The sequence below is a fragment of the Rana temporaria genome, chromosome 1, assembly GCF_905171775.1.
Source record: "Rana temporaria chromosome 1, aRanTem1.1, whole genome shotgun sequence".
Classification (NCBI taxonomy): domain Eukaryota; kingdom Metazoa; phylum Chordata; class Amphibia; order Anura; family Ranidae; genus Rana; species Rana temporaria.
The window spans coordinates 76,163,004-76,189,115 of record NC_053489.1 but is presented as its reverse complement, the minus strand read 5'-3'; the positions used below and the strand labels follow the sequence as shown (position 1 = coordinate 76,189,115).

The 26,112-nt window shown below is 40.8% G+C and overlaps 1 protein-coding gene and 2 pseudogenes across 1 annotated transcript in view; 1 reads left to right on the top strand and 2 right to left on the bottom strand.

Moving 5' to 3' along the window:
- ESM1 (endothelial cell specific molecule 1) overlaps positions 1-25,263 on the top strand; it is a 54,933-nt gene extending 29,670 nt beyond the window's left edge. Inside the window, exons 2-3 of the mRNA XM_040339367.1 lie at positions 16,869-17,018; positions 24,157-25,263. Coding sequence (XP_040195301.1) covers positions 16,869-17,018; positions 24,157-24,257 — 251 coding nt within the window. The 3' untranslated portion in view covers positions 24,258-25,263. The remainder of the gene's footprint in view (positions 1-16,868; positions 17,019-24,156) is intronic.
- On the bottom strand, positions 4,756-6,134 carry LOC120928263 (annotated as a pseudogene).
- Positions 23,183-23,332, bottom strand: LOC120925632 (annotated as a pseudogene).
- Positions 25,264-26,112: the final 849 nt, after the last annotated feature.

Sequence of the window (26,112 nt, the reverse complement as noted above, 5' to 3'; positions counted from 1 at the left end):
GGGCACTGGGAAGACCACTAGGGACAAGGGGTGTGTGTATTTTTTACATACAGTACTGTAATCTATAAGATTACAGTATACTGTATGTATAGTGTTTGTTTACCTTTGTGAATTTGGCGCCAATCTCCGCCCCCGTGCGTCGTAACGTTGCAGGGAACGGAGATCGGCGGCACAGGAGGACACTGTGTGAATCGAGCGAGGTCCCGCTCGCTCACACAGCGCGGTGGCATCGCTGGATCCAGGAACAAGGTAAGCCAGCGCGCGCTGCAGGCTCTGCATAGCTACCCCGAGCGACTCTGGGTTACCGATTTTGGTACAAAAAATCCACCCCGAGTCATGCTCGGGAATACCGCCAGGAGGTTTAAAAAAGGACTGCTTCAATTCTTTCTATCTGCAGACCCTCAGACACTGAAGAGTGTCCTCTCTTTGTGATATCAAGGAATGGGTAGTAGAATGTAACCATATGAAAATGTAGGAGCATACAGACAGCCTCCAAAAATGTCACTTGAAATTTATGAATATATGGTCTGTTTGATTAACCACTTTACAACCGGGCCAATTTTGGCACTTCTCTCCCTTATGTAAAAATCTCATTTTTTTTGCTAGAAAATTAATCAGAACCCCCAAACATTATATATATTTTTTAACAGACACCCTAGGGAATACATTTGGACTAATAAAGTGGACTTTTGGCGGTACAGGTAATTAATGTAAAAAGCTATAAATATTTATTAGTAGAAAACACATATAAAGAAGATTGTATGCACAATTTCGTAAAATCGTATAGTATCAACATGTAATCTTAGTACATATAACAAAAGGTAAAGAAACTTATGCCGCGTACACACGATCGGTTTGGCTGATGAAAACGGTCTGATGTGAAAGATGATGTTACGCTGAGTAAATAGATACCTAACATGTCACGCTTTAAAATTGCGCACACTCATGGAATGGTGCCAAACTTCAGTACTTAAAAATCTCCATAGGCGACACTTAACATTTTTTACAGGTTACTATTTTCGAGTTACAGAGTAGGGCTAGGGCTAGAATTGTTGCACACGCTCTAACGCACGCGACCATACCTCACATGTGGGGTTTGAACGTCGTTTACATATATGGGCGGGCCTTGCATGCGTGTTCGCTTCTGCGCGCAAGATAAAGGGGACAGGGGCGTTTAAAAAAAAAATAATGTATTTTATTTTTATTTTACTTATTTTTTTTTATTTTTACACTTTTTTTTTCTTTTTTTTTTTGATCACTTTTATTCCTATTGCAAGGAATGTAAACATCCCTTGTAATAGGAATCAGTGTGACAGGTCTTCTTTATGGAGAGATGTGGGCTCAATAAGACCCCACATCTCTCCTCCAGGCTTATAAGCATGAAATCGGTGAAAAAAATCACTGATCACATGCCGACAGCCGCAATTGTGGCTTTGTTTACTTCCGGGTACCGGGCGTGATAATAACGTCGCACCCCGGGCCTCCGACAGTCATCTGGTCACCAGTCATCTCTATGCTTTCCAGGCAGCAACGACCGATTCGCTCTCCAGGCCCCCGATGGCATGGGAGAGCCCGGAGAAGCACCGGATGGCGGCGGGACGGGGGCCGTCCCCTCCTGCTGCCTATAAGAACGATCAAGTGGCGGAACTGCCGCTTTGATCATTCTTTTTGTGCAGAGAATCGGCGGCTGAAGACAGTGATATCTGAATGATGCCTGTAGCTGCAGGCATCATTCAGATATCACCATCCCAGGGACGTCATCGGTTGTCAAGAGGTTAAGCTATCTAGCTCATCTAAATTTTAATCCCATCTCTGACTTTCCCTTAGAGTAATTTCTACATATTGAGATATGTGCAATAAACCCCCAGCCGGGGGTTCCATCCATTTCACTCACCCCTTCCTAATTCTTCCCATTCTCTTTGTCCCCTCTCTTTCCCTTGGCCTTTCTTTTCCTTTTTTTCTTGCTTTCCTTTTTTTAGCTTTGTTCCCCTCACACCTTCTAATTTTCATGTTATAACTTCTGCTTGTGGGACGTACAAGTGACCCTATGTAAGGGAATGTCTGCAGATGTTTCCAAACCATGTTTGGGAATACACTGCATGACTGTAATGGGACATTATTTTCAGCTATTGTACAGTGTTTGGGTTGTATTGTATACACTTAATGTGATGCACATTTTATGTAATGTTCTGACCTCGTCTTGAGGTACCTCCCATACAGTTTTTTCCCAACATCTTTACCTTTCTTTATACTTTTGCCTAAAAACCCAATAAAATCTGTGTTAGTTAAGCAAAAAAAATCTATTGTTTTCAGCAAATAAGCCTTTACTGACATCTGCAGACAGTGTGGAGCAATTCATTCTCAAGCTTCACACAAGAAGCTGTGAAATCTTTCAAAATATGTTTCATCATTCTCGTGTCTATCCTCTTCATGTGCAACTGTTTTGTGAGAATAGAATGCTGACAGGCTACAAACTCACTCCTGGAATGAACGAGGGATGAGTTGGGCAGCCAAAATTAAATTGAAAGTGCTTTCTGTCATAAACTTTGGGGATCAACTGCTCTACAATGCCTGTAGCTACAGTGAGGGGTTTTAATGCTTATTTACTGCTTGAAAGTCAATAGCTGGGCACAGTTTTACTTTCATACTACTGGCTGTATTATACAAGTTGTGTCACACAAATTTGGTGTTGCTGTCTCACACCTTTTAAGGCTGCCAGAAAGTTACAGTGCCAGTAAGTAACCTCCAGTGGAAAGGAAATTAAGGAAATGCTTCTGCTGCTTTAAAGAAGAACTTTAAAGAAGGCTGTGCCCACCCTGCATGAGTTAACTGCTAATTTTTATCTAGGAGATATACTTACCTAATCTGATGATCCTCCACTGTTGCCCCCCCACACTCTATTGGTCTTGTGCATTGTCTGTTCCTGATGTCATCATGCCCATAGACCTGCTCTGGACATGGGGAAGGCAGGAAAAGTCCACTGTTGGACGAGGGGGGTCGCTATTTCCCATAGAATCGAAGGATCAGGTAAGTATAGCCTTTATGTGCGCCCCTGGACAAAACGAGCAGTTAAACCATGCTAGTGCAGTCACAGCCCCACTGCATGGGAAAAAATATTTTTTCCCTGGAGTACTTCTTTACAATGCTCCTCTTAGCCTAGTCTCCCTGCTTTTACTGAAGCTCTATGCTTCTTGTTAATAAAAGATGCATTTGTTTTTAAATAACACATTCCCTGTATCTTATGACATGAAGAATTAATTTATGTAATAATGCAGAGCTGATAGGGCATTTTTATTAAGGCACACGTCCTAAATAAATGTGTTACTATAAGGATTTATTAAAACCTAAAATTCATGCAGGCCAAACTGCACTGGATGTGCAATTGGAAAGACAATCTCTGATTAAATTTGGGGGCTGAAGGCATCCAACAGTGTTGCTTAACTGGAAAATGAGTTCCAAAAATAAGTATCTGTTTAATTATTTCCATATTCATTTTCTTCCTCACTCATTCCTGAAATGCTTATTTTTTAATGTATCACATTTTTGATCCATATTAACTATAAATCATTTCTAGGTTAAGCTTTGGTGTCCCTTGACAGTCATATAATTGCATTCATTTAGCTTTTGAATATGATTACGTCTTTTAATTCTGAGAAGACATATTTATTAATGTGAAATCTGCAGTTAAAATTCCATGTTAGGTATTACCCCCCAAAAATTTAATAACGCAGCACTATAGGCGACATATAATCCCTTCAAACCCATGTATTTTTTTACCGTAGTTTTTTTTCCATTTATGGGATATTTTTTAGATTATAGTTTAAAGAATCCCCTTTATGTGTTACAAAATGAGCAAGTAAAAAGATGTCTCCAAATTAACATTATGCAGCCTACATACAAATTTTCATCACCAGGCAGATTTTTCAAAATGATCAATTATTGAATGAAATTTCTTAAAAACAAATGGCACAAGCACCAGAACAGCTGATAATGATAATACCTATAGTACATTTCATAGTGTGGCAGGGCAAGCCCTTGCCACTGTTTAATATGAAGGTCCAAAGTGGGTCATTGTGTGAAGGGAGCAGTGAAAGGTGCATGTTTGCACCATACTGTCCAGGTCAGGACAGACAGAGGCAAGAGCCTTTGAGAGATATTGCAGCTGGGAGCTGCAGTGTAAGAAGCCAAGCTGACAGAGGTACAGTGTTTTGTGCACAAGCACTGGGAAGCGCGTTAGATGGGCTGGAGGACCTAGGCATGAGGCCTAAGCCGTCTTTTCTTATTGATGGTGAGAACCCCTGTGTAGGAAAACTTTTATTTGTGAACTTTTTGCTTTCTTTTAAAAAAAAGTTGCCAGAAAAACCCCTGAAAAGTACTTCTGACGTGGAGTAAACTCACGGTTTTGCACTACCAATGAGCTACAAAACCTCAATTTTTTCAAAATAGCAATACTCAGACTCAGGAGAATGAGGGTCAATACATATGCCAACATTGAAAATTATGGCTAAAGGAGAGAGCATAATGATGACTCATTAGTGTGCTGTTTCTTCTTTATTGTCTTTTTTTTTTTTTTTTTTTTTCGGTCAAGTGAAGCAAAACCAGGAAAACTAGCAGGGAAATGTTGTCACTAGAATCACCAAGAAGCAGCCCTAAGAACTGTGATTTCAGTTTTGGATAGCCCTTAAAGTGGAAAACCCCTTTAAAATATATGAAACATTGGAGTATTGCTCTAAGCATAATGAAAAAAAATGTTTGTACATTATAATGAATGACTGCATGAAAGTTTTTAAAGAGTAAGCAAATTATCTTAAAAAATAGTCAAATAGAGTGGAACAAGCTAGAAATACAAATTTGGCAAGCAAGGCCAGTTTTGTTTTTGGCATATAAATAATAACAGTCAATAATATTCAAGTTTACCTAATAAACTGAAACATTTTCATTATGGCTGTGGAAAACACAAGTAATTTGTGTCATTATCCAATCTAATATAGATTGCTTACTGTCCCCAAAATAGCCAAATGACGTCTATCAAGAGAACATATTTTGTAAATATTGGCCAGTCCAGTGAATTCATAGTACAGAGAGATCATGGCAAGACTTGGACTTAAGTTTAAAAGCCATGTTTTTGTTTTTTCTTGGCCACAATTTTTCCCCAGAACCTTCTGGCTTTCTTTGGGATGCTCTCCTGCCTCTTCTGTAAGGCCAGCCTCTTCTCGTTTTTCTCTTTGCTGTCCCTCCTCAGACACACTTGCCTGACAATGCCCTCAAACAGTTCCTTCACATTGTGCTGAACAGCTGCAGAAGTCTCAATGAATTTGCAGTCGAATACTACGGCACAAGCTCTTCCCTCTGATATAGAAACTTCTCTGCATCGAACCAAGTCACTTTTGTTTCCAACCAGTATAATCGGAATGTCCTCTGTCTGTCATGCCCGACATAGCTGTATACGTAACTCAGAGGCCTTCTCAAAGTTTGCTCTGTCTGTGATGAAATATACTATTAAATAAGCATCTCCCACTTGCATACAATGATCGTACATCCAGTTATCTTGACTCTTATTTTCCCACATGTCAATAAGTATAAGTGTGGCACTCTCTCCATCCACCATCAGGGTCCTCTCATATGTGTTCTCACCTAGCATTTCACTGTCCAGAGAATCAGGCACTCCTGCAAATATACTGGCCAGTGTAGACTTTCCAACACCATGCTCGCCAATAAGAACAACGCGATAGTAGGTATTCCCAGATTCTGAGGAGATGACGGAATCTGAAGAATCTGAGGACCAGCTGCACCTGTAGTAGTCCTCTGGCCTCACTGAGTGATGGATGGTGTGGTTGCGATTAAGGTTCACATTGGGATTCTTCTGCACGTGAATATTCTTCCCATCGGCGGCGATACTCCATCGCTGCTGGCTCTGCACCACTGTGCTGCTACTGCACCGCATGGTCACATTGAGAGTCATTGTGGCTTCCCAGTGAGGTTTGCTCTGTCTTATGTGGAATTCTCTTTCTGCACACAGATTTCAGGCACACGGGGAGAAGGATGGATTAAGTCCTTTCTTGCTCTCTGTCTGTCTCCAAGACTTTCTCAGCATTTCTGGTTTATATTAGGCACAAGTGATCAGAGACTGAGCTTTTCCATGATATCAGCCGCCTGTACAAGAGCAGAGTCCAGCCCACCATCCAGAGAAAGAAAAAGTACCAGGGGAGTGAAGTGTAGTGGGCTGCCACACTAACACCATCACTTATCCACAATCAGGGATGTTTATCTTCTTTTTTTTTTTTTTCTCCACTTCAGACTCCACCAAGGATAATAAGGATCTATTTGGGCGAGGAAAGGACCGCGCTCCTGGCCCATACTTCACTTGCCTATATCATCTCCTCTATGGTATCGCATCATAAGTGGTTCGCTTTCGTTTTAATTAGGTTTTTAATTTTTTCTTTTCCTTTTTTATTTATTTATTTATTTATTTATTTATTTTATTTTTTTAGACTAATATTTTTTATATTCATTTACGTAAAAACAGCGAGACACTCCATATCTGAGTGGAAAAAAGAAAAAAAAAATTACACTTTCATCCCCTTCCCCTCCCCCCCCCTCCCCCAATCCCCCCTGCCAGTTTCTTATTCCTTTTTCTCATATTTCAGTACCTTTTAGATGCCATTATTACATAGTCCCTCCCCTCTCTTCATCCTATCCGTTGCGCCCTAGCTCTCGCCGGACTACTAGGGAGAGACCGGTCGGGCTCACTCCCACCAGTCGCCCCCAATGCAAACCTTTCCCAGCTACATGCTACTCAAAATCCTGCCTCTCTTCTGATCATCCAAATTTAATATTGAATACCCATGGTATCTATAAAACTCATAGTATATTTAAACTTTTTCCATTTATCCCACCTTTCCATGGACTCTTCCCATTTCTCTTCGTCCCTAAATCTTACGGATTCTAAATTATAAATTTCTTCTACCTTGCAACACCACCCTCTTAATGAAGGGCTCTCTTTTTTCCGCCAATTCCGCGCTATTTGATGTTTTGCCGCATTTAAAAGCTACGGGGTCAGCGTCTTCAGGTATTGTTTTGTTGGAGTTCGGGCTCCATGCCAAACGCAAACCCAAGGATCATTCGGGACTGCATTATTTGTAATCTCTTTAATTTTTTTTCTGATCTCCCTCCAATATGTTTTTATTTTGGGGCATGTCCACCAAACATGGGCCATGGTGCCCACTTCGCCACAGTCCCTCCAACATTGCTGTGAGGCAGAGCCTGAGAACTTATATAATTTATCAGGCGTCATGTACCATCTAACCAAACACTTGTAGTTTAGTTCTCTGGTGTCGTTATTTATTGAGGTTTCATGGACCCTAGTTATTATTTGGTTAGTCTCGAGCTCATTCAGTCGAGACCCCAATTCCTCCTCCCATCTCTCGATGAATGGTAAAGTATTCTGTGTTCTTGTATTATTTAATATCTGATCTATCTTGGAGATCATTCCCTTCTCAATTTTTCCTTCACATAATTTTTCAAGAGGGAGAAGGTTTGTCCCTGCTCTTAGCGGTTGGGGAAGACTATTGAAAAAATGTTTAAGTTGTGTGTACCGCCATTCCTTAATATATATTATTTCCTTTTTATTTTTTAATTCCTGCATTGTTAATAACCTATTATACTTCATGATATCTTTTAATTTTATATTTTCTTGTAATAACCCCCGGTGGAAAATATCTTGTGTCCGTTAAAGGAATTAAGGGAGAATTAAAATCCCATTTATTTTTTTTATGCGTTTGATCCCAAAGTTTTAAAGCATATCTCGTGATGTAATGAAATTCTGCACTATTTCCCCTATACTGTGCCGGAACCCAAATTAATTTTCCTAATGTTGATTTACTCATCGTAATCTCTAGTTGTACCCATCTTTTTTCTGGGTTATTTTTCACCCAATCTATAAGATGTGAAATTACTATTGCGCAATGATATTTACTTAAATCCGGTGCCCCTAACCCTCCTTGTGATTTGTCCTTAATCAGTGTACTAAATTTAATGCATGTTTTTTTCCCTCTCCAGATAAATTTTACGAACATTGATTTTAATTTTTTAAGATAGGCTTGGGAAATTGGTATTGGGAGCATCTGCATTTTATAGAGTACCTTCGGTAAGATAGTCATTTTATAGTTGTTTATTCTGCCGCTCCAGGACAATTGTCCTTGTGCGATTCTATTTAATTCCATTTTTAACTCACCTAACAAAGTCGTAAAATTTATCTTGTATATGTTTTCTATGGAGACTGCTAGTTTTATTCCTAAATATTTTAATTCATTTTTACAAGCAAACTTAAATTCTTCTTGTAACGCGCTTCTATCTTTCTTTGAAATGTTAATACCCAATATTTCTGATTTAGTTGAGTTGATCTTGAAATTAGATATTTTGCCATATTCTTCAATTATTTTCATCAGTTTGGGTAACGTTGTCCTGGGGTACTTTACATAAAATAATATATCATCTGCATATGCAGCGATTTTGTGTTCTTCACCCCCTGATATTAACCCCTTGATATCCACATTTTGCCTTATGGCTCTTAGCAAAGGTTCTAATGCCAACGTAAATAACATTGGAGACAAGGGGCATCCCTGTCGGGTACCGTTTTTCATTTCAAATACTTCTGAAAGAGTCCCATTAACTTTAACTCTCGCTGTGGGTTTATTATATAAAGATCTAACCCAGCCTCTCATTCTAGGGCCGAAGCCCATTAAGTCTAAAGTCTGTTGCATGAAGCCCCAGTCTACCCTATCAAAAGCCTTTTCGGCATCTATTGATAGGAGTAGTCCTGGGGCTCCACTTTTTCTAATCTGTTCCATCACCAGGAGGGTTCTAATCCCATTGTCCCTTCCTTCCCGACCCATAATAAACCCTACTTGGTCTGTATGTACCAAATCTTGCATAACTTTTTCCATCCTAGTCGCAAGAATTTTTGAGAATATTTTTAAGTCTATGTTAAGGAGGGAGATCGGTCTATAGCTCGAGCATAAAGACTCATCCTTGTCCTCTTTAGGAATTACTGATATGATTGCTTCAAGCGCCTCCTTCCTCATCTCCCATTTTTTTCCAATCCCATTAAAATAAGAGCATAGTATAGGGGTTAGTATATCTGAGAATTTTTTATAATATGAGCTGGTCAGACCATCAGGGCCAGGACTTTTCCCGTTTAATAGCTCTCTAATAACTTTGCTTATTTCCTCCTCTCTTATGGGGTCTTCAAGAAAATTATATTTGTCCTCTGAAATCTTATTTAACTTCACTTTACTTAAATACTGTATGTTTTAATTTGTTCTCCTTTTATTATGTCCTCCTCCTTAGTGCCTTTCCTATTAATTGAGTAAAGTTTCTCATAGAATTCAAGGAAACTTTTAACTATATCTGATGTTTTGTATTTTATTTCTCCCGTATTTGTTTGTATTTTTTTTATGTAATTAGCTATTCTTTTTTTCTTAACCATATTTGCCAAATATTTTCCAGTCTTATTACCCCATATATACTTTTCTTTCTTGGCCAGATTTAATGCTATTCGAGTTTCCTGTTCAATTAGTCCCTTTAATTCTTCTCTTTTGATGTTAATGTTTAAGAGTATTTCCCTCTGTCCCAACTCCTTATGTAGTTGTTCCAGCTCTGAAATTTCTTTTACTAGTCTTACTTTTTTTTCATTGTTTTTTTTTTTTTTTTTTTCGCTCCCTCTTTAATCAGTATTCCCCTAACATATGCTTTATGAGTTTCCCACACTATTGCTTCAGACATTCCTTCCGTGTTATTTTCTAAAAAAAACTGTTCAATTTCTTTCCTTAATCTCCTCTCAAAATCTTTATTCATTAACAGGTCTTCATTTAGTCTCCAATTCCTTTTCCCAGATACCCTCTCTCCTATCGTCAATTGTAATGTGATTGGTGCGTGATCGGAAAATGTTGTAATACCTATTTTTGTTTCTTCAGCCACTTCCAGTAATTTATGTTCTATTAGGAAGTAATCTATTCTTGTGTACGTCCCATGCACAGAGGACCGGAAAGTGTAATCTTTTTGTCTTGTGTGTTGGGATCTTCAAATATCCACAAGTTGATTTTGATGCATTTTCCTTTTTAAGGTTTTCCTCTCCCTGATTCCGGCGCTCTGTGCATGTGACGTACTGTCGAGTTTGGGGTCCAGACATGTGTTAAAATCTCCTCCCATAATAGCATCTCCTATCTTAAAGTTCATAAACTCTTCCACTATTCCTATCTGGTACTTTAGTGAGTTTTTATTTGGTCCATACACATTCGCAAAAGACATCTTTACCCCATTCAGATTCCCCCCTAAAAAAAGAAAATGTCCTCCTGGGTCTACCTTCATTTTCTCCAATACAAACCTAACGTTTCTTGAGAAGCCTATAGCTACGCCTTTGGCACGACTGATGGGCGAGTCCGCATAAAACTATACAGGAAACTCATCTGAATCGGCCCTGCTCTTGGCCTCACCGGTCAGATGCGTCTCCTGTATAAAAGCTACGTCTGCGTTCAAAAATTTTAATTCTCTCATTATATTCTCTCTTTTAATTGGCGCATTGATCCCACGTACATTATATGAAATTATATTAATTTTTGGCATCAGGTACTGAAATTATAATATGTTGTTGCAAAATTCCTGGCCCCTTTACTTTCCCTCCTACTCCCTCCCCCCGCCCTCCAATCCCCCCCTCCCACGATTCCTTGCCTCCCCCACTACCAATCCCCCCCCTCCCTTGGTCCCTTCCCACCTTCCCCCCCCCTATATTGGGGTCTATTGATCTTCCCAAGGTCTAAAGATCCGTGGCCCTCACCCATATGGCCCTACGGTTCTCCCCTTGAGGTTAGGCTTAGAGTGGGCGATTTTGTGTGCCGCTGCCCTCTCCGAAGGAGATTCCTGTGCACCTTCATCTTTTTTTCTTTAATATCTTCATGTGTCTAGCAACTAATCTGCTTTCCACAACTACCTCCCCACCCCACCCCACCCCCCACCCCTCCCCCTCAGCATCTCCCTTCATCCCACTGCCTAAAATTAAATTATTATTTGTTTTTTCTTGTGGTCCGTTTCCATTGCTGCTGGTCGTCCGTTAGCCCTCTCTGTGCTTTTTCCCACCAGCCCGGGATCTCAATCTCAGGAATATTCAATCTTTTACAAAAATCCATTGTGTCTTCTGGAAATCTTAAAGTAGCAGAACGTCCTTCCTTTTTTCCTACTAGGCAGGCTGGAAAGCCCCAGAAGTATTGTACCTCTTGTCGCTTAAGTTGCTCCAATAATGGTTTTTAGTATTCTTTTCCTAGCCAATGTTTCAGCTGCCAGATCAGGAAAAATTTGCAACACAGACTCCTCATATTTGGCCGGGCCATTGGTTTTTAAATACATTCTGATTTGCTCCTTGTCTTGGAAGTTATGAAACCTCACTATAACATCTCTCGGCATTTCCTCTGCTACTCCTGCCGGTTTCCTTATCCTATGGATTCTTTCTATTTTTATTTTTTCTGTTGTAGTTTTGCCTAACATTTGGCCGAATATTTTGTCTGTTTTTTCCTGTAAATCTTCCACTTGTTCATCCGGCAATCCCCTTATCTTCAGGTTTTTTCTTCTGTTTCGATTTTCCTGATCTTCCAATCTATATTTTAAATGTCTTTGTTCTTTCTGCATCTCTTTCATCTGTTCCTTAATTTCCTTGACCTCTGCTGCTTGAACCTCTATTCTTTCTTCTGTTTCTTCTACCCTCCTCAAAATATGGTTCATATCTTCATGGATTAATACCATTTCCCCTTTAAGAGAAGATTCCATTTTATTCATTATAGACTCCATCCTTGCAAACATTTTTGCTATTTCTCCCTTTGTTGGCAACTGATCTTCTATTGAACCATTCTCTTCCTTGTCCTCATATTCTTCATCTGCTATAATGGAGGTCCTTGCCCCTTCCGGCATCAGCGACTGTCTTCTTAATCCCATTTTCTGTGTGTTTTCTGTAGTTTTTTTTTCGTAGATGCCATTTTTTCCGGGGTCTCTTTAGCTGGATTTTTGATCATGTATTTTTTAATTGTGCTTGGGTTATCGGTTATTTTTGGTGGGTTTACTGTGGCACCTCTCAGTGTTCTCCCCCTCATTCTAATTTTTTATTTGACCAATAGCTTTTCCCACAATTTCCCCCCCTTTTTTTTTTGTTTTTCTGACCGCTATCGATATCCCCTCAAATCCCAATCTTAGAAGTACAATTCGATCGCTGTAAGATATTTACTGTATATCAGTTACCAATCCCCTGATACCCCCTTATTCCAGGCGCTTAGTATCTCAGTTCTCTAACTCAGTATCTCCAATTAAGTAGGTTCAGTACTATGCCTGTTTTTTATCGTTTTTAATTATATCAAGAAATATCTCAAATATATCAAGAAATTTTGGCACTGAGGAAAGAGCACAGAGGTTATCAGCGCCCTTTTTGCGTCTCAGTTATATTTTAATAAACCTTTATGAATAAGGCTAGTGGTAAAGCAGCGGCTTGATTGAGGCCTTTTCAGCTTCCTTACAGTAGACTTTTCAAAGATGCCCCCCAAAGGGGAAGATTGAAGATTGGAGGGGGTCTCAAAACTGGACTTGATCTACTCCCGTGAAGTGTGTATACATATATATACACCCCTACCCTAATAGAGTGTTTAAGTAAGTCCACTTTTTTTTTGTTTTTTTTTCCAGTACTTTTTCAGGGATTGTTCAATTCAATTCTATAAGCCATTCGCTACTTATTCGGCACATTATCTCCTTCTATACGTCTATGATATTATAAAGTAATCAAAAAATGCTGCATATGATATTTAGTCATGCTCTTAATCATAGTTTATCACAGTTCACAGTTCACAGTTCTTTAGTCATTTCTCACCTGCTCCTTACTCCTTATGTAAACATTGGTTCTGTTTTTGCTAGCTGCCACAGCTAATAATAATAGTCCAAACAGAGCTGTATCATTTTACTCACCACTCCGGCTCTCCCTGAGACCTGTAAACGTTATGGTTTATGATTATTATCGTTACTCACGGAACCCGGGGTGTATTTATGGTGCCATCAATCTTCCAGTTAACCTTTTTATTCCCTGTAGTCCCAATTCCAATTTTTATGTTTGGTTCAGGTGAGGGTCTGTTAGAGATAACAGATCGCATGGAGAAAGTAGAGCGTAACACAGCACTGCTGCTGGTTTACACAAGTACTCCAGCTGACAAGTAGCAGTAGCAGTTTCTTCCGACTGTCCCAGCTATTGTTAAACTCCGTGCCCCGTCTGGACTACTCCTTGTGCCACTACGAGCAAACGAGCAGGAGGGTCAGAGGCACCCAGGTAAGCCGCCAGGTACAATGGACAATGGTGGGAGCAATGGAGGAATCAGTCAATCCATAGGTCAATCGGATGGGATGGGATGGGGTGAAGTCCTGAGAGCAGGGGATAGGGATGGATGGAAGGTTTAGGGGGAGTCCGGCGGTAATGGAAAGCCTCCGTTATCACCCCCAGGCAATGGATCCAAAAATCAGGGACTGCGGACTGCGTGAGCTACGGGATTTGAGCACCTAGATCACCGCTGACCACAGACCGCAAATGCGGACCCCCCATCATTACCTTCGCCGCCGCCTTCGCCGCCGCAGCCGCAGCCTCTGGTGCCCGGTGTCTGATATCTGGCATCTGGTATCTGGTGTATCTGGTATCTGGTGTCCGGTGTCCGGTGTCCAGCGTGTCAGGCGTCCGTTCCAATGTCTTCCCAAGCACTCACCTACCAGACGCCGGCATCAGGTGTCTCACACACCCCGGAATGCGTGCTCAAAGAGCCCCGCGGAACACCACCTCACAGCTCGTAGCAGCTCGTCGCTCAAACTCGCCGGCCCCTACAGTGTCCGTGTCTGTATCTCCATGCCCTCCGTGATCAGCGAAGCTCTCAGGTGTACAGGTGCGGCAGCTCACTCACTCACTCACTCCTCCCACCTCAGCCCCTCCTCATGTCTTCTTTATTGTCAAATCAGCAGGTTGTTGGTGTGTTCTTGAAATTAAAGCTATGCAAAGTGACCCTAAACACCCTTATTCTGATCTTACCTGTACTCTCTTGCTGCTCAACTGTTTCAACTGTTTGATAAACATGTGTAGTGTCATAGGTGAGCAGGTCAGGCTCCCTTATACTTAGGAGTGCTGTGTAGTGTAAATGGCTGTAACCAAGAAAAAAACAGCAAGGGAGTTCAGGCAAAGTGAGTATATGGTTGTCAGGGAGGGCCTTTGCAGAGTCATTGTCACTTTTTACCCAAATAGGAACGGTGACCATGTCTCTTTAGCCCCTAAGCACCACCTCCTGCTGGCCCTTAAATGGGCTTTAGCCCAGGTTTACACTGGGCCGCGGGAATGAAGCCACGTGAGTTCAGCTGAACTCGCATGATTTCACTCCCGCTTGTCAGTCCCGATTTCAGCCGCTATTACAGAGACATCTGTGCAGTTTCTGCACAGATGTCAATGTAAATTGTGGGGCAAAATCGCAAAAAGTAGTACAGAAACTACTTTTTGAAATCGATGCAGGGCCGCAGATACGGCTTCACACTGATTAGGGTGGTGCCATTGCTGGTGTTGTGACGAGAAATGCCCCCCGTCTAATAATTCCCGCCCGGTACTGCGCAGGAGCAACGCTAGCGCAGTACGGAGCCACTAAAAGTATCCGTACATCGTAATGTAGAAGCAGCTGTACACGGCGACTGTGCACAAAAGACGACATTGTGCCACACGCTCCCGATGCTCATGCAACTCTGCAAGGGGCGGATGTATTCATGATGGAAGCGCGTGAGGGGCGGAAGGCAACAGAAGGGGCGTATTTTGTAATGATGGCCAGTGCTGGTAAGATGGGGGTGGAATTCGTCACGAAACTCAAACACATCTCCTTAACAAATATATCTCTGCTATTCTTCCTACACGTGTTGGCTTTAAAAGCACTGCCCATCATTACAGAATATGCCCCCTTCTGTTGCCATCCGCCCCTCACATGCGCCCATCATGAACAAGTCCACCACTTGCAGACTTGCACGAGCATCTAGAAAGTTTTCCAATGTTTGGCGGCTTTTGGCGGCCCCGTACTATGCAAGCGCTGTGCTTGTGCAGTACAGGGCGGCATTATTCGACAGGGGGCATTTCTCGTCAGAACACCGGCAATTGCCAGCAAATGCCATCGATTTGACATGTCAAATCGCATTGGCTTAATGCCAATCAGAAGCCTTGGCCCACCTTTCTTACCACCACATACTGTATATGTGTTACATGGTTGGTAAGAGGTTAACAATCTGTCTGTGCTTATAGGATCACAAAAAATGCTTGTAGGGTTACAAACCTAATGTATTTAGCAGCTTGCCTGGCTTTATATTGTATTATGCTATACCATTTTCATTGAAAAAGATGGGACACTTTATTGCGACAAATGGAAAGAGAGACTTGTTTTCATGACCCAGACCCTAAGTTATAAGGCTATAGTCACAGACAATCTTTCATTGTAAGCAGGGGCATTGCTATCATTGTAACCTGGCCAGGACCCCTTCAGGCTTGGAGGTACTTTAAGGAGCTAAAAAAGTGCCACTCTGTGGTGCATTGTTGGAGTTGCTAAATGTAGGTGTGGTTAAATAGTCCTATCTACGGTAACATTTTAATTAATAATGGTAAAAACTGGAGAATTGCCAACTGGCCATACTTTACACTCAATATATATACAGCAGTACACAGCCGCACCAGCACTTTGTACATTTCTGGCCCCATGGTGACTTTTAATATGTAACTTTTGTGATAACATGCTTATAAAATATCCCCAACTTTCTGTACTCCCTTTACTTTTTGCCCATTTTGCCCAAGAAACGTGGACGGTCAAAGAACAATACCCTTGATCCCCTTAAACAGATAACCAATTATTTGAACCAATAATGGTTTACTGTAGAGAAGATAGGGAAACACCATGGATGGAAACTATTTATTGTGTTATTGTTGTATATAATTCTAATATTCAGACTGACTTTATATGTACAACAAATACAATTTTCTTGATTCCACAATAAGTTTAAATTGATTGTAAAGGTTTTTTTTTTTTTTTTTAAATAACAAACATGTTATACTTACCTCCTGTGTGCAAGGGTTTTGCACAGAACGGCCATGTCCTCCTTTTCTGGGGTCCCCCGGCAGCGCTCCTGGCCCCTCTTCATTGGAGAGCCGCTTTCCATGCATGCAGGTGCGTTTCAGAGTCCTGCTGCTGCGTCTATTGACACAGCAATAGACAGCAGAACTCGGCCCCATCCCTGGCTCTCATGTCACTGGATTTGCTTAACAGCAGTAGGAGCCAATTGCTCCTGCTGCTATAAATCAATCCAATGAGGACCCGAGACAGTGGCTGGAGCATAGATGCATTAAGGTGAAAAACCATGAGACTTTACAACTACTTTAAAAAGTAATCATTAATAAAGACACAATTAATAAAATACATATTGTTTTGTTCACTCTAAGTAGCACCTGAAAAGTCCCAATTTATTTGCATTTCTCGTACTATTTAATATTTATGGGATGTTGTGCACAATGATGGTATATAGGCCGTTTCACAATTACTGTTGATTAGCAGTTCTGGCTTCAACTGGATTTCCTAAACTGAATACTTGGAGCCAATGAACTAGCATTTTGAAAAGGAGGTCAGCTTTTGCTACTACTGTATTTGTAACAGTACAGATTTCCTCAAAGCAATAATATGATTGTACATAACCTGGGTAAAGTATGAAATGACTGGTACCCCGCTCTGTGCATTACAGATAAAGAAAGTAAGATTGCAATAATTATTTTTGTTTCACTTTTTCTTTTACAGAATGTCCATATGGTACCTACGGAATGGAATGCAGAGGAACCTGCAATTGTCCATCTGGAATTTGTGATCGTGTGACAGGAAAGTGTCTGAAATTTCCATTCTTCCAATTTACAGGAGCCAAATCACCTAATAAACTAAGACTTAATCCTGGTAAGATTCTTTTAAAATATTCTGGATATTATTTATGTTATCATGGAATAAAATATGGTTCTTATGAGGGCCGAAACAACTAATCGATTAATTGACAACTAATCGATTATGAAATTAATCGATTACTATTTTCATAATCGATCAGTAACATAATGGGGTTAAAAAACACTAAAATTAGCCCTTTATAGTACAAAAAGAGCAAATCACTAATGTAAATATTACTTTCACTGTCCCACAGTAAAAAATTAACCTGTTACAGTAGCAATTATTAGCTCTTTTTGTACTATTTTTTTTTTGTTTAACCCCATTATGTTACTAAACATCTCAGGCCTGGGTCACACCTCTGTGTTTTTTGGTGCTTTTTGCAGAAACACACTACAGTTAATTTTCATTTTCACAGTAAGAGCTGTGAAAATGTGGAACAGACTCCCTCCAGAGGTGGTTCTGGCCAGCTCAGTAGATTGCTTTAAGAAAGGCCTGGATACTTTCCTGAATGTACATAAAATAACTGAGCTGTAGGTAAAGTTGATCCACTGTAAATCCGATTGCCTCTCGGGGGATCAGGAAGGAATTTTTTCCCCTGCTGTAGCAAATTGGATCATGCTCTGCTGGGGTTTTTTGCCTTCCTCTGGATCAACTGTGGGTATGGAGTTGGGTGTATGGGATTGTACTGTGTTTTTTATTTTGTTTGTTTATTTTTTGTGGTTGAACTGGATGGACTTGTGTCTTTTTTCAACCTGATTAACTATGTAACTATGTACATGGTTTCCTATGGGACACGTTCACACATCTATACTTTTTTCAGCTGCTGCGTATTTGGAAAGGATCAAGGACTTTTTTTTTTAATGCAAAACTGTGTTATTTTATTTTTTTGGTTCAATATACTTCAATTGAAAAGCTGCAGAAAACCATGTAATGCGTTTTAGCGGCAATTTGTGTTTTCTAATCTGCCAAACAACAAATTGGCCACAAAATTGGTAAAAATGCAAATCGCCACAAAACTACCTTTTGTTTTTTTTTAAGGTCATTAACTGATTATTTGATTAATCGAAACAAAAATCGGCCAACTAATCTATTATGAAAATAATCATTGGTTACAGCCCTAGTTCTTATGTTCCTAAAAAGGACCCCGCAACACCAAGACACTATTTCTGGATAACCCTTTCCAACAGGTGATTATATTTACAGAGACACATACACAAGCCCTCCCCAAAATAAGACCCCTCACTAAAGGAAGGGACATGTGAACTCACCCCAGGTGACAATGCTTGGCCCTGAGTGGACGATCAAAAATCCTGAACAATGTCACATGGGGAAGCCCATGAGATCATCCCTCAGTTTACGCTGTCAGTGGGGAGGACCAATAAACATAATGTTACTTTGCTTTGTTTGGGCAAAGTGACAGTGAGGTTGATTCACTAAAGGCAAATATACTGTGTACTTTAAGTGCACTACAAGTGCAGTTGCTCTAGATCTGAGGGGAAGCTCTGCTGATTTCCATCATCCAATCGTGTGCAAGCAAAAATTCCGTTTTTTATTTTCACTGCATGTTCCCCTCAGGACAAGAGCAACTGCATTTGCAGTGCACAGACTATTTACCTTTTCTAAATCAACCCCAGTGTCTCCTTAAAGCAAAATGTAAATCGGTCCAAAAGTAGTTCCTGGACTTTAACATCATTATTCTGGCAGATCACAAATTATAAAGAGATTTAATTAATGGCTAGATTGTTGTAAATAACATTGTAAACCTTAAGAGTGGTGCTTATAAACAGAGTGGAGTAGACTGAAGGATGAAAGGAGAAAGGGTTGGCACCCAGAGACCTTGTGTGTTTCAGTGCTTCAGCTGTCATTTTGTCACTTTGGACATAGTATGGGGTCATACTCAAGGCTTTCAGTGTTTCTCAGAAAATGTATTAATAGGCACATAATGGGGGAGATTTACTAAAATTGGTGCACACAGAATCTGGTGCATCTGTACATAGTAACCATTCAGCTTCCAGGTTTTATTGTCAAAGTAAATTGAATAAGCTGAAGTTAGAAGCCGATTGGTTACTATGCACCGCTGCACCAGATTCTTTGCGCACCAGTTTTTGAAAATTTTCCCCAATGTCTTACTACAAGTCAGATACGTGTATGTTGCAATACAGCATTTAGACCTATTTCGGAGAATTAGCTAGATATCAATAATGTACCTTTAAATATATGTGTGCCCCTTGAGGCATCTGCTTTGTTCCTGAAAACTGCTAGTTTAATATACTCCTCGACAGTTGTGCTGAACATCCCCTGCAGAAATTGACAGTCGGGACTGGAGAACAGTGAGTTGCTCACTCTGCAACCTCTCCATTCATAAAGCATCTTGCATTCAAAAAAATATAAGGCCTTCTGTTATTGGCCCCTTGTTTAATTCTCAAATTAAACCAAAAGAGAGAACATCATGTCTAAAAATTCCTCCTAATGTTATGTTAAACATTGCAAATATAACTATACAATAGTAAAGTTCGAATGGTTCATTTTTATAAGTCTGCTCCTAGCCTTTGCTGAAGTGAAATGTCACCATGCTGTTGTTTCTATTGGTTTAGCCAACTAACTCTGTATTTCTTAATAGCATAGTACAAAATGTGCCACCATTAAGCAGAAGTGTCTATTCAAGTTCAGTATTTGCTGTAATGTAGTCAACCCAAGCTGAATGTATAGCTTGGTTTTATTGGGACTCTGGGTATTGTTTGCTTCAGCTCGCTGCTATAGAGTGTCCCTGGTAATAGTGTAAAAGGCTGCAATAATCAGAGTTATGAATATTTATTTTCCTCTGGCTAACTACTCTGTGTTTTATGGCCAGTGGTATAGGCTGAGAGAGGGTATACATATTCAGTGATCCTGGAAAGTAAGTCTTTCCCCAGCCTCCTGCCCTGGGGAGGGATGTAGATGGCTGTCTGATCTGCTTAGGCCTACTGATTAGGAAAAGTGATAGATTACCCAGTATGCTGAACATTGGGAATGAAGCACATGGAGAAACTTTGGCCTAATTGGGAAACCTGAGAAGCTGGGTGAAGCCTGGCCCTCTAAGTGAACCAACAAGTGTCTTACATTCAGAAGCTGATTTCACAGAATGTTGGTTTGGCTTGAAGGTTGTTTCTCTGTAAAGAGAAGGGGTGTTCAGAATTTTTATATTCTGCCTCTAAATGCCCCTGCATGTTAGCCTATGTGTCCATGCACTCAGAGGCAGAAATAACAACAACACAGCCACTGCATCAAGGAGCAGCAGAGTTTTTCCAGAAAACAGGCTTCAAGGGATCACTAAAGGAATTTTTTTTTCTAGCTAAATAGCTTCCTTTACCTTACTGCAGTCCTGGTTTCATGTCCTCATTGTTCGTTTTTGCTTTGATGTTGCTGTAAATCCTCTCTGTTCTGAACACTTCCTGGTTGTCTGTTTCCTGATCACCACAGTACTGGGAGATTTCTCACTGTGGTGACTAATCAAGGAGGTGTGATTACTGTGTGTAAAAACGAAACTGGATTGGTGCTGAGGAGTTTTAGACAAAGTATCACTGCCCTCTATTGGCTCACTGCCCTCTATTGACTCTCTGTACATCAGAGAACCAGCAAACAACAGCAAAAACTAAACTAAACTGTAGGTACATTATATGACTGGTTTTTATCTATTTTTAATCATTTTTAAAAGGAATCAGTTAACTATTATGTCTCTATACCCTGTAAACAGTCATTTCAGCCAAAAAAAATGTTTTCCTTTAGTGACCCTTTAATGCGCCTATACCAGTGTAAACGTGTCTAATGCACCTAAGCAGTGGGCACATTTAGCGATGTGTTAATTCATTTCAATGGCCAGAATAAAGTATTATCATGGCAAATTAAATAAATTAACGCCCAAATTTGTTACACGAGTTTACAAGCCTCAAGTATTTTTTCTGCTAAAACTCTGCTGCCAGAAGGAAAGGAGTCTAGGAAAGTTAGCAAAACATCCTGTGTGCATGAGACCTTCATGTGAATAGGTTGAATTGCAGAGGTTTACCAATACACTGGTTACTAAGCAATATTCATAGCTAACAAAGCATTCATATCTAGTTACTATGACTTATTATTAATGTTATCATGTAGAAAACTTTAAAAGCACCTTTTTCATATGTTCTTTTTTAAAACGGAACTTCACCCAAAAGGGGTCATTCTACTTGTTTGCATCCTTCCCCCCTCCACTGGCACATTTGGCACTTTTTTTTGGGGGGGGGGCAAAAACCTGGTTTTGACAAATACTTGCTCCAACTTCCAGTCAGATAGAGCCACGGCGATCTGAGCTGGAAGTTCGGCCCCTCCTCATTCCTCCCCTTTCTGAGACACATCACAAGAACCAGAAGAATAGAAGAATGCAGGACCATGCACAAGGCGCAGCGCGAAGCCATGAGGCTTCACTGTCAGTTTTCCTTACTTATGATGCTGGCACCTGCACCCAAAGCAATTGAAGAAGACATCGCTGGATCCCTGGACAGGTAAGTGTTCTTATATTAAAAGTCAGCATCTTCAATATTTGTAACTGCTGACTTTGAATTTTGGGGAGGAGCCTGGACCTCCTCCTTAAGCTGGGTTCATATGAGGAAGGTGTGTATTAAGACACATTACATCACGATCTTGTGAGTTAAGAATTTCATTTTAATAGCAAGGCAATGCACCCCAAACTATCACATAAAGCTATTTCTAAAATGCATTGCTAGAAAAACACTTGTGCGTAGACAGGTCCTATTAAAAACAACTTTTCCCTGGCCAGCTTAATCACCACAGCCAATAATTTGAAGGTATTTATAACCCATGCCCTTTTCTGTAACAGAATGTGCTCACAACAGCCATATTGTCAACGTATGTTGGGCTGTTAGGATGAGATGACAATTCTTTGTAGGGAAAGATACATTTTATTTTTACATTTTCATTTAGTTTATTTTAATTTATTAACTTGGTACATTTCCCCTATGGTATGTCATCAGTTTCACGATAGCTTACCTATTTTATTTTTTTTGAAAAGCCTATGGCATGTGTAACACACCCAAAAAACTCCACCCGGTGCAGAAAAAATGTGCACACACATAATGAGTGTTCACAAAAACGTGCAGATGGGTGCAACGTCAAGTGGTCCTCCTGTGAAGAGGGACCCAAACCCTGATCCCCCGGGGCGTTAGGCTCCAGACCGGGATTGAGGTACTGTGGTCCGAGCAACCGAAGCCGACACGGACCCAACTTCCTCGGAGGGACTGCCGAAACAGAACCCTCCCAGTACTAGGTGAGACTCCCCCGAAGGTAGACCCCATGAGAGCAAGTGAACTAAGCCAGAAGGCCATGTCCACCTACTCCCAAGACGTTCAGGGCTGGCCCGAGGACCGGCACCCTAATAATCTCACAGTGAACAAAAACGTGCACAAACAAAAATAAGACAAAAACGTGACAAACATAGGCTTAAATAAAAGAAAGTGGGGGGAAGGGATAGTGGAGAGGAGAGTGAAGACGTGGTCATTGTGGCATACAATGACCAGGCCCTCCGGCCAGGAATAAAAAATTCCTCCGATCCTAGCCAAAAGGCCTGGCCTAGGAGGCAGGTGCTAAAAAAAAAGCGTGTATCTGGTGCAGTGACCGTGGTATGCTTAAATCAAAGTGTCCCTCACACACATTGATTCTCAGATACCCCTGGACTGCCACTCCAGGGGCACATGCACCATAGGCTTTTCGTTCCATATCCAACCCCCCGACCAGCCAGTGCAGCCCTCCACCCCTGCCAGCTAGAGAACCCTTCAAGGTTTTCTTAGGGAGAACTGCCACTCAGGTAGCAGCCTCCACCAATACTAGCCCTTCCAGACCCTCCGTCAACCTGGCGAATTTGCATGGTCCTACCCCGTCTTATCCCAGGGCATTACCAGCTCCTCCAACCGGATCGCTGACAGAGATAGCACTTACACCAGCCAGCCAGAAGGCCAGACTAGAACTCGGCAAAAAGACCAGACCAGTGCAGCATTCTTCCAGATGGCTCAGACTCGACCATGGGCCGGCCTCCAGTATCTGTCGGGCAGCGCGGCATAGTCACTGCTGAAACCATCCTTCCAGGTGCAATGACGTCATTGGATTGCATCCACCCTCCCAATGGAGGTGCTTCAGCGCTCCTCTGACAACTGATAAGAACAGATACTACACTTGATCTTAGCCAAAAGGCAGAGAAGTGGCAGGGAAGACACCACGATCAGCACGGCCAGAGTGCAATGGCCGAGCCTCGCCCTGGGAGAACCACCTTCATGATCATGGTGTCTCCCCTGCCAGGTAAGTATAGCTTACCTATTAGCAGTACAAACAGCCTGAATTGAATAGCAAGGTATATGCCCTATAGACTTCAGTTGGGGTAGCTGAAAAGTTAGCGAATGTCAAACTTTGGGCAAGATTAGCAAAGTTGTTCACATACCAAATGTAGGCAGATTCACTCATCCATAGTGTTGTATGGCCTCTGACTGTAATGATAAAAGATCCATTCACATGCTGGGCATAGGTAATACCTAGTACAAAAAATAGGAATATGGTACAAATGATCTTTTTTTTTGTTAGTTTTTTTGCATGCTGGTCTTATATCGAAAACCAATAGGTTACTAAAGTTATGAAAATTCTCGTACGACAGAATACAAATTCGGAAGTGATGTAATGTATTGTGTTGTAATGTATTCTTTCGTTTCTAAACATGAGTGGTCTTGGTCACACAATTTTTTTCCTACAATTACCATACTAATTACACAAAAATCGTTTGTTCTGTTATCCTATGAGAAACGTTTTTGTGCTCGTCCCTTCATATATTTTCGCATGAATTGTCGTGATTGGCTCTCACAATATGTGTACTAATGATCAGATTATCTGATGATCGCTCCGAAAGCGGTATTTTTCCTCTGATTTTCTGATTATGAGTACTGGGCTTTAGGCTCAGGAACTCTGACCCCAGCAGAGCACAAGCAACTAGCAAACCACACAGTTCTGTGCACACCAAGCTGTGACTACTTGTCAGAAAAAGCCTCAGAAAGTCAGTTACGAGTAATCTGTTAAGTGTACAAACAATTATCAAATGTCTGACAAGGAAACACTAACAAATGATTTCTTTATTTAATTTTAGATTCTGAAATGGCTTCTGGAGATGGAAACAGCGTCAAGCCAGAACTTGCCAAGGATAAGTCTTCTCGCTCGCCTGGAATAAAATGGCTAAACCCACGCTGATTTTAATTTATAATTGTTTATAAGAACTATCTTGTGGATTTGAGGCTGAAAAATGTGCAAGACAATGCAATGGAATAGCACCAGAAGGGGCTGGATGTATCACCTTTGGTGGTCAACTGACACTGTTAATTTATAGGAATACAAATGTTATTACAGAGGGCGAAGGTCATTACAAGTCAGACATATATCTTTTTTCCGTGATGCAAAAATCTGTTCAGTCAAGATCCTTCTTGTAAATGTGTAGTTATATAAACTTTATTTCGGTCTGTTTTCAAAGGATTTTTAAATGTTGGATATATCTGATTGCTTTCATGTGTATTTAAATAAATGCTTTGTATATTAGCCTCTGCTACCATATACAGTACATTTGTTTTTATAAAACTTAGAAGCCATGGTTTCCATACACTGCACTGATGATGGCCAAAATGCCCGAAACAGCTGTATACAGTTTGGAATGAATGGATCTGTAATATTAGGTTATATTTGCACTATATTTCATCTGTTCTGAATGTGCATTAAGCCATTGGGGCTTAAAGTCACGATTTGCATAGCTCTGCCAAGTGTCCCAAATTAGAGAAAAATCATTGTTTGGGGGATATGTGATGGAATGAAATGTGAATACTGTACCTTCTGTTCTAAGAAGGTTCTACTGCACTACACCCTAATTCAGTTGGAGGGTTCTTTGATACCTTTATTCCATTATCGGAATTCCATCGGAGCAAAAGAGAACATGGGCGCTATCTAAATTTCGATGGAATTACACAGAATTTCCGATGAAAAAAGTCTAATGGGACACATGGTCGGAATTTCCGATGGAAAAAGTCCATCTGACTTCTTCCATCTGAAATTCCGATCGTGTGTACAGGGCATAATGGTTATACTGTACCTAATATCAGCCAGAAATTGGTTTCAGATCCTAACCTAAGGTTTTAACCAACAGATTAATTAAATATGACTTAAATCTTTTCTCTGCTATGCTAAAAAATAAATATTTTGATGGATCCTTCTCTGTGTGCTCGTAACTCACTGTTTTCCTTGGTTAAAGCGGAGGTTTACCCAAATAACATCTATATAAGACCAACTTCTTTATACTTCTAACATGTACAGTATGCACTTTTTTTTTTTTAGGCTGTACATACCTTATTATCGCTATTTTCAATCCTCTCCCACGGGAGTAGGCGTTTCTATGCTGTGCCGCAATGTAATCTGGGAGTTCGCCCAGATGATTGATGATCTTCATAAAAAGTTCCCCCGGCGGATAATACCCCGCCCCCCATATTGCGTAGGCGCATCACTAGAGTCACAAAGTTTCCGAAAGTAGCCGAACATATAGAGCCGCGAGTTAGCTCTACATGGCGCCTGCACCCCGACTAGGAGCCGTGTAGAGCTGACTGCGCAGGCGCCGTATAGAGCTGACTCGCAGCACCTTCAGACCGCAGAAGGTGCTCCACATGTTTGAACATTTTGGCGTAAATGCAAAATACTATGTATGGCAGAAAACATACACTGCACATCACTCTGAATATACCATCCCTACGTGAAACATGGTGGTGGCAGAATCATGCTGTGGGGATGCTTTTCTTCAACAGGGTCAGGAAAAGCTGGTCAGAGTTGATGGGAAGATGGATGGAGCCAAATACAGAAGTAAACCTGTTAGAGTCTGCAAAAGACTTGAGACTGGAGGTTCACCTTTCTACAGGACAATGACCCTAAACATACAGCCAGAGCTACAATTGAATGGTTTAGATCAAAGAATATTCATGTGTTAGGATGTCCAAGTCAAAGTCCAGACCTAAATCCAATTGAGAATCTGTGGCAAGACTTGAAAATTGCTGTTCACACATGCAATCTGACA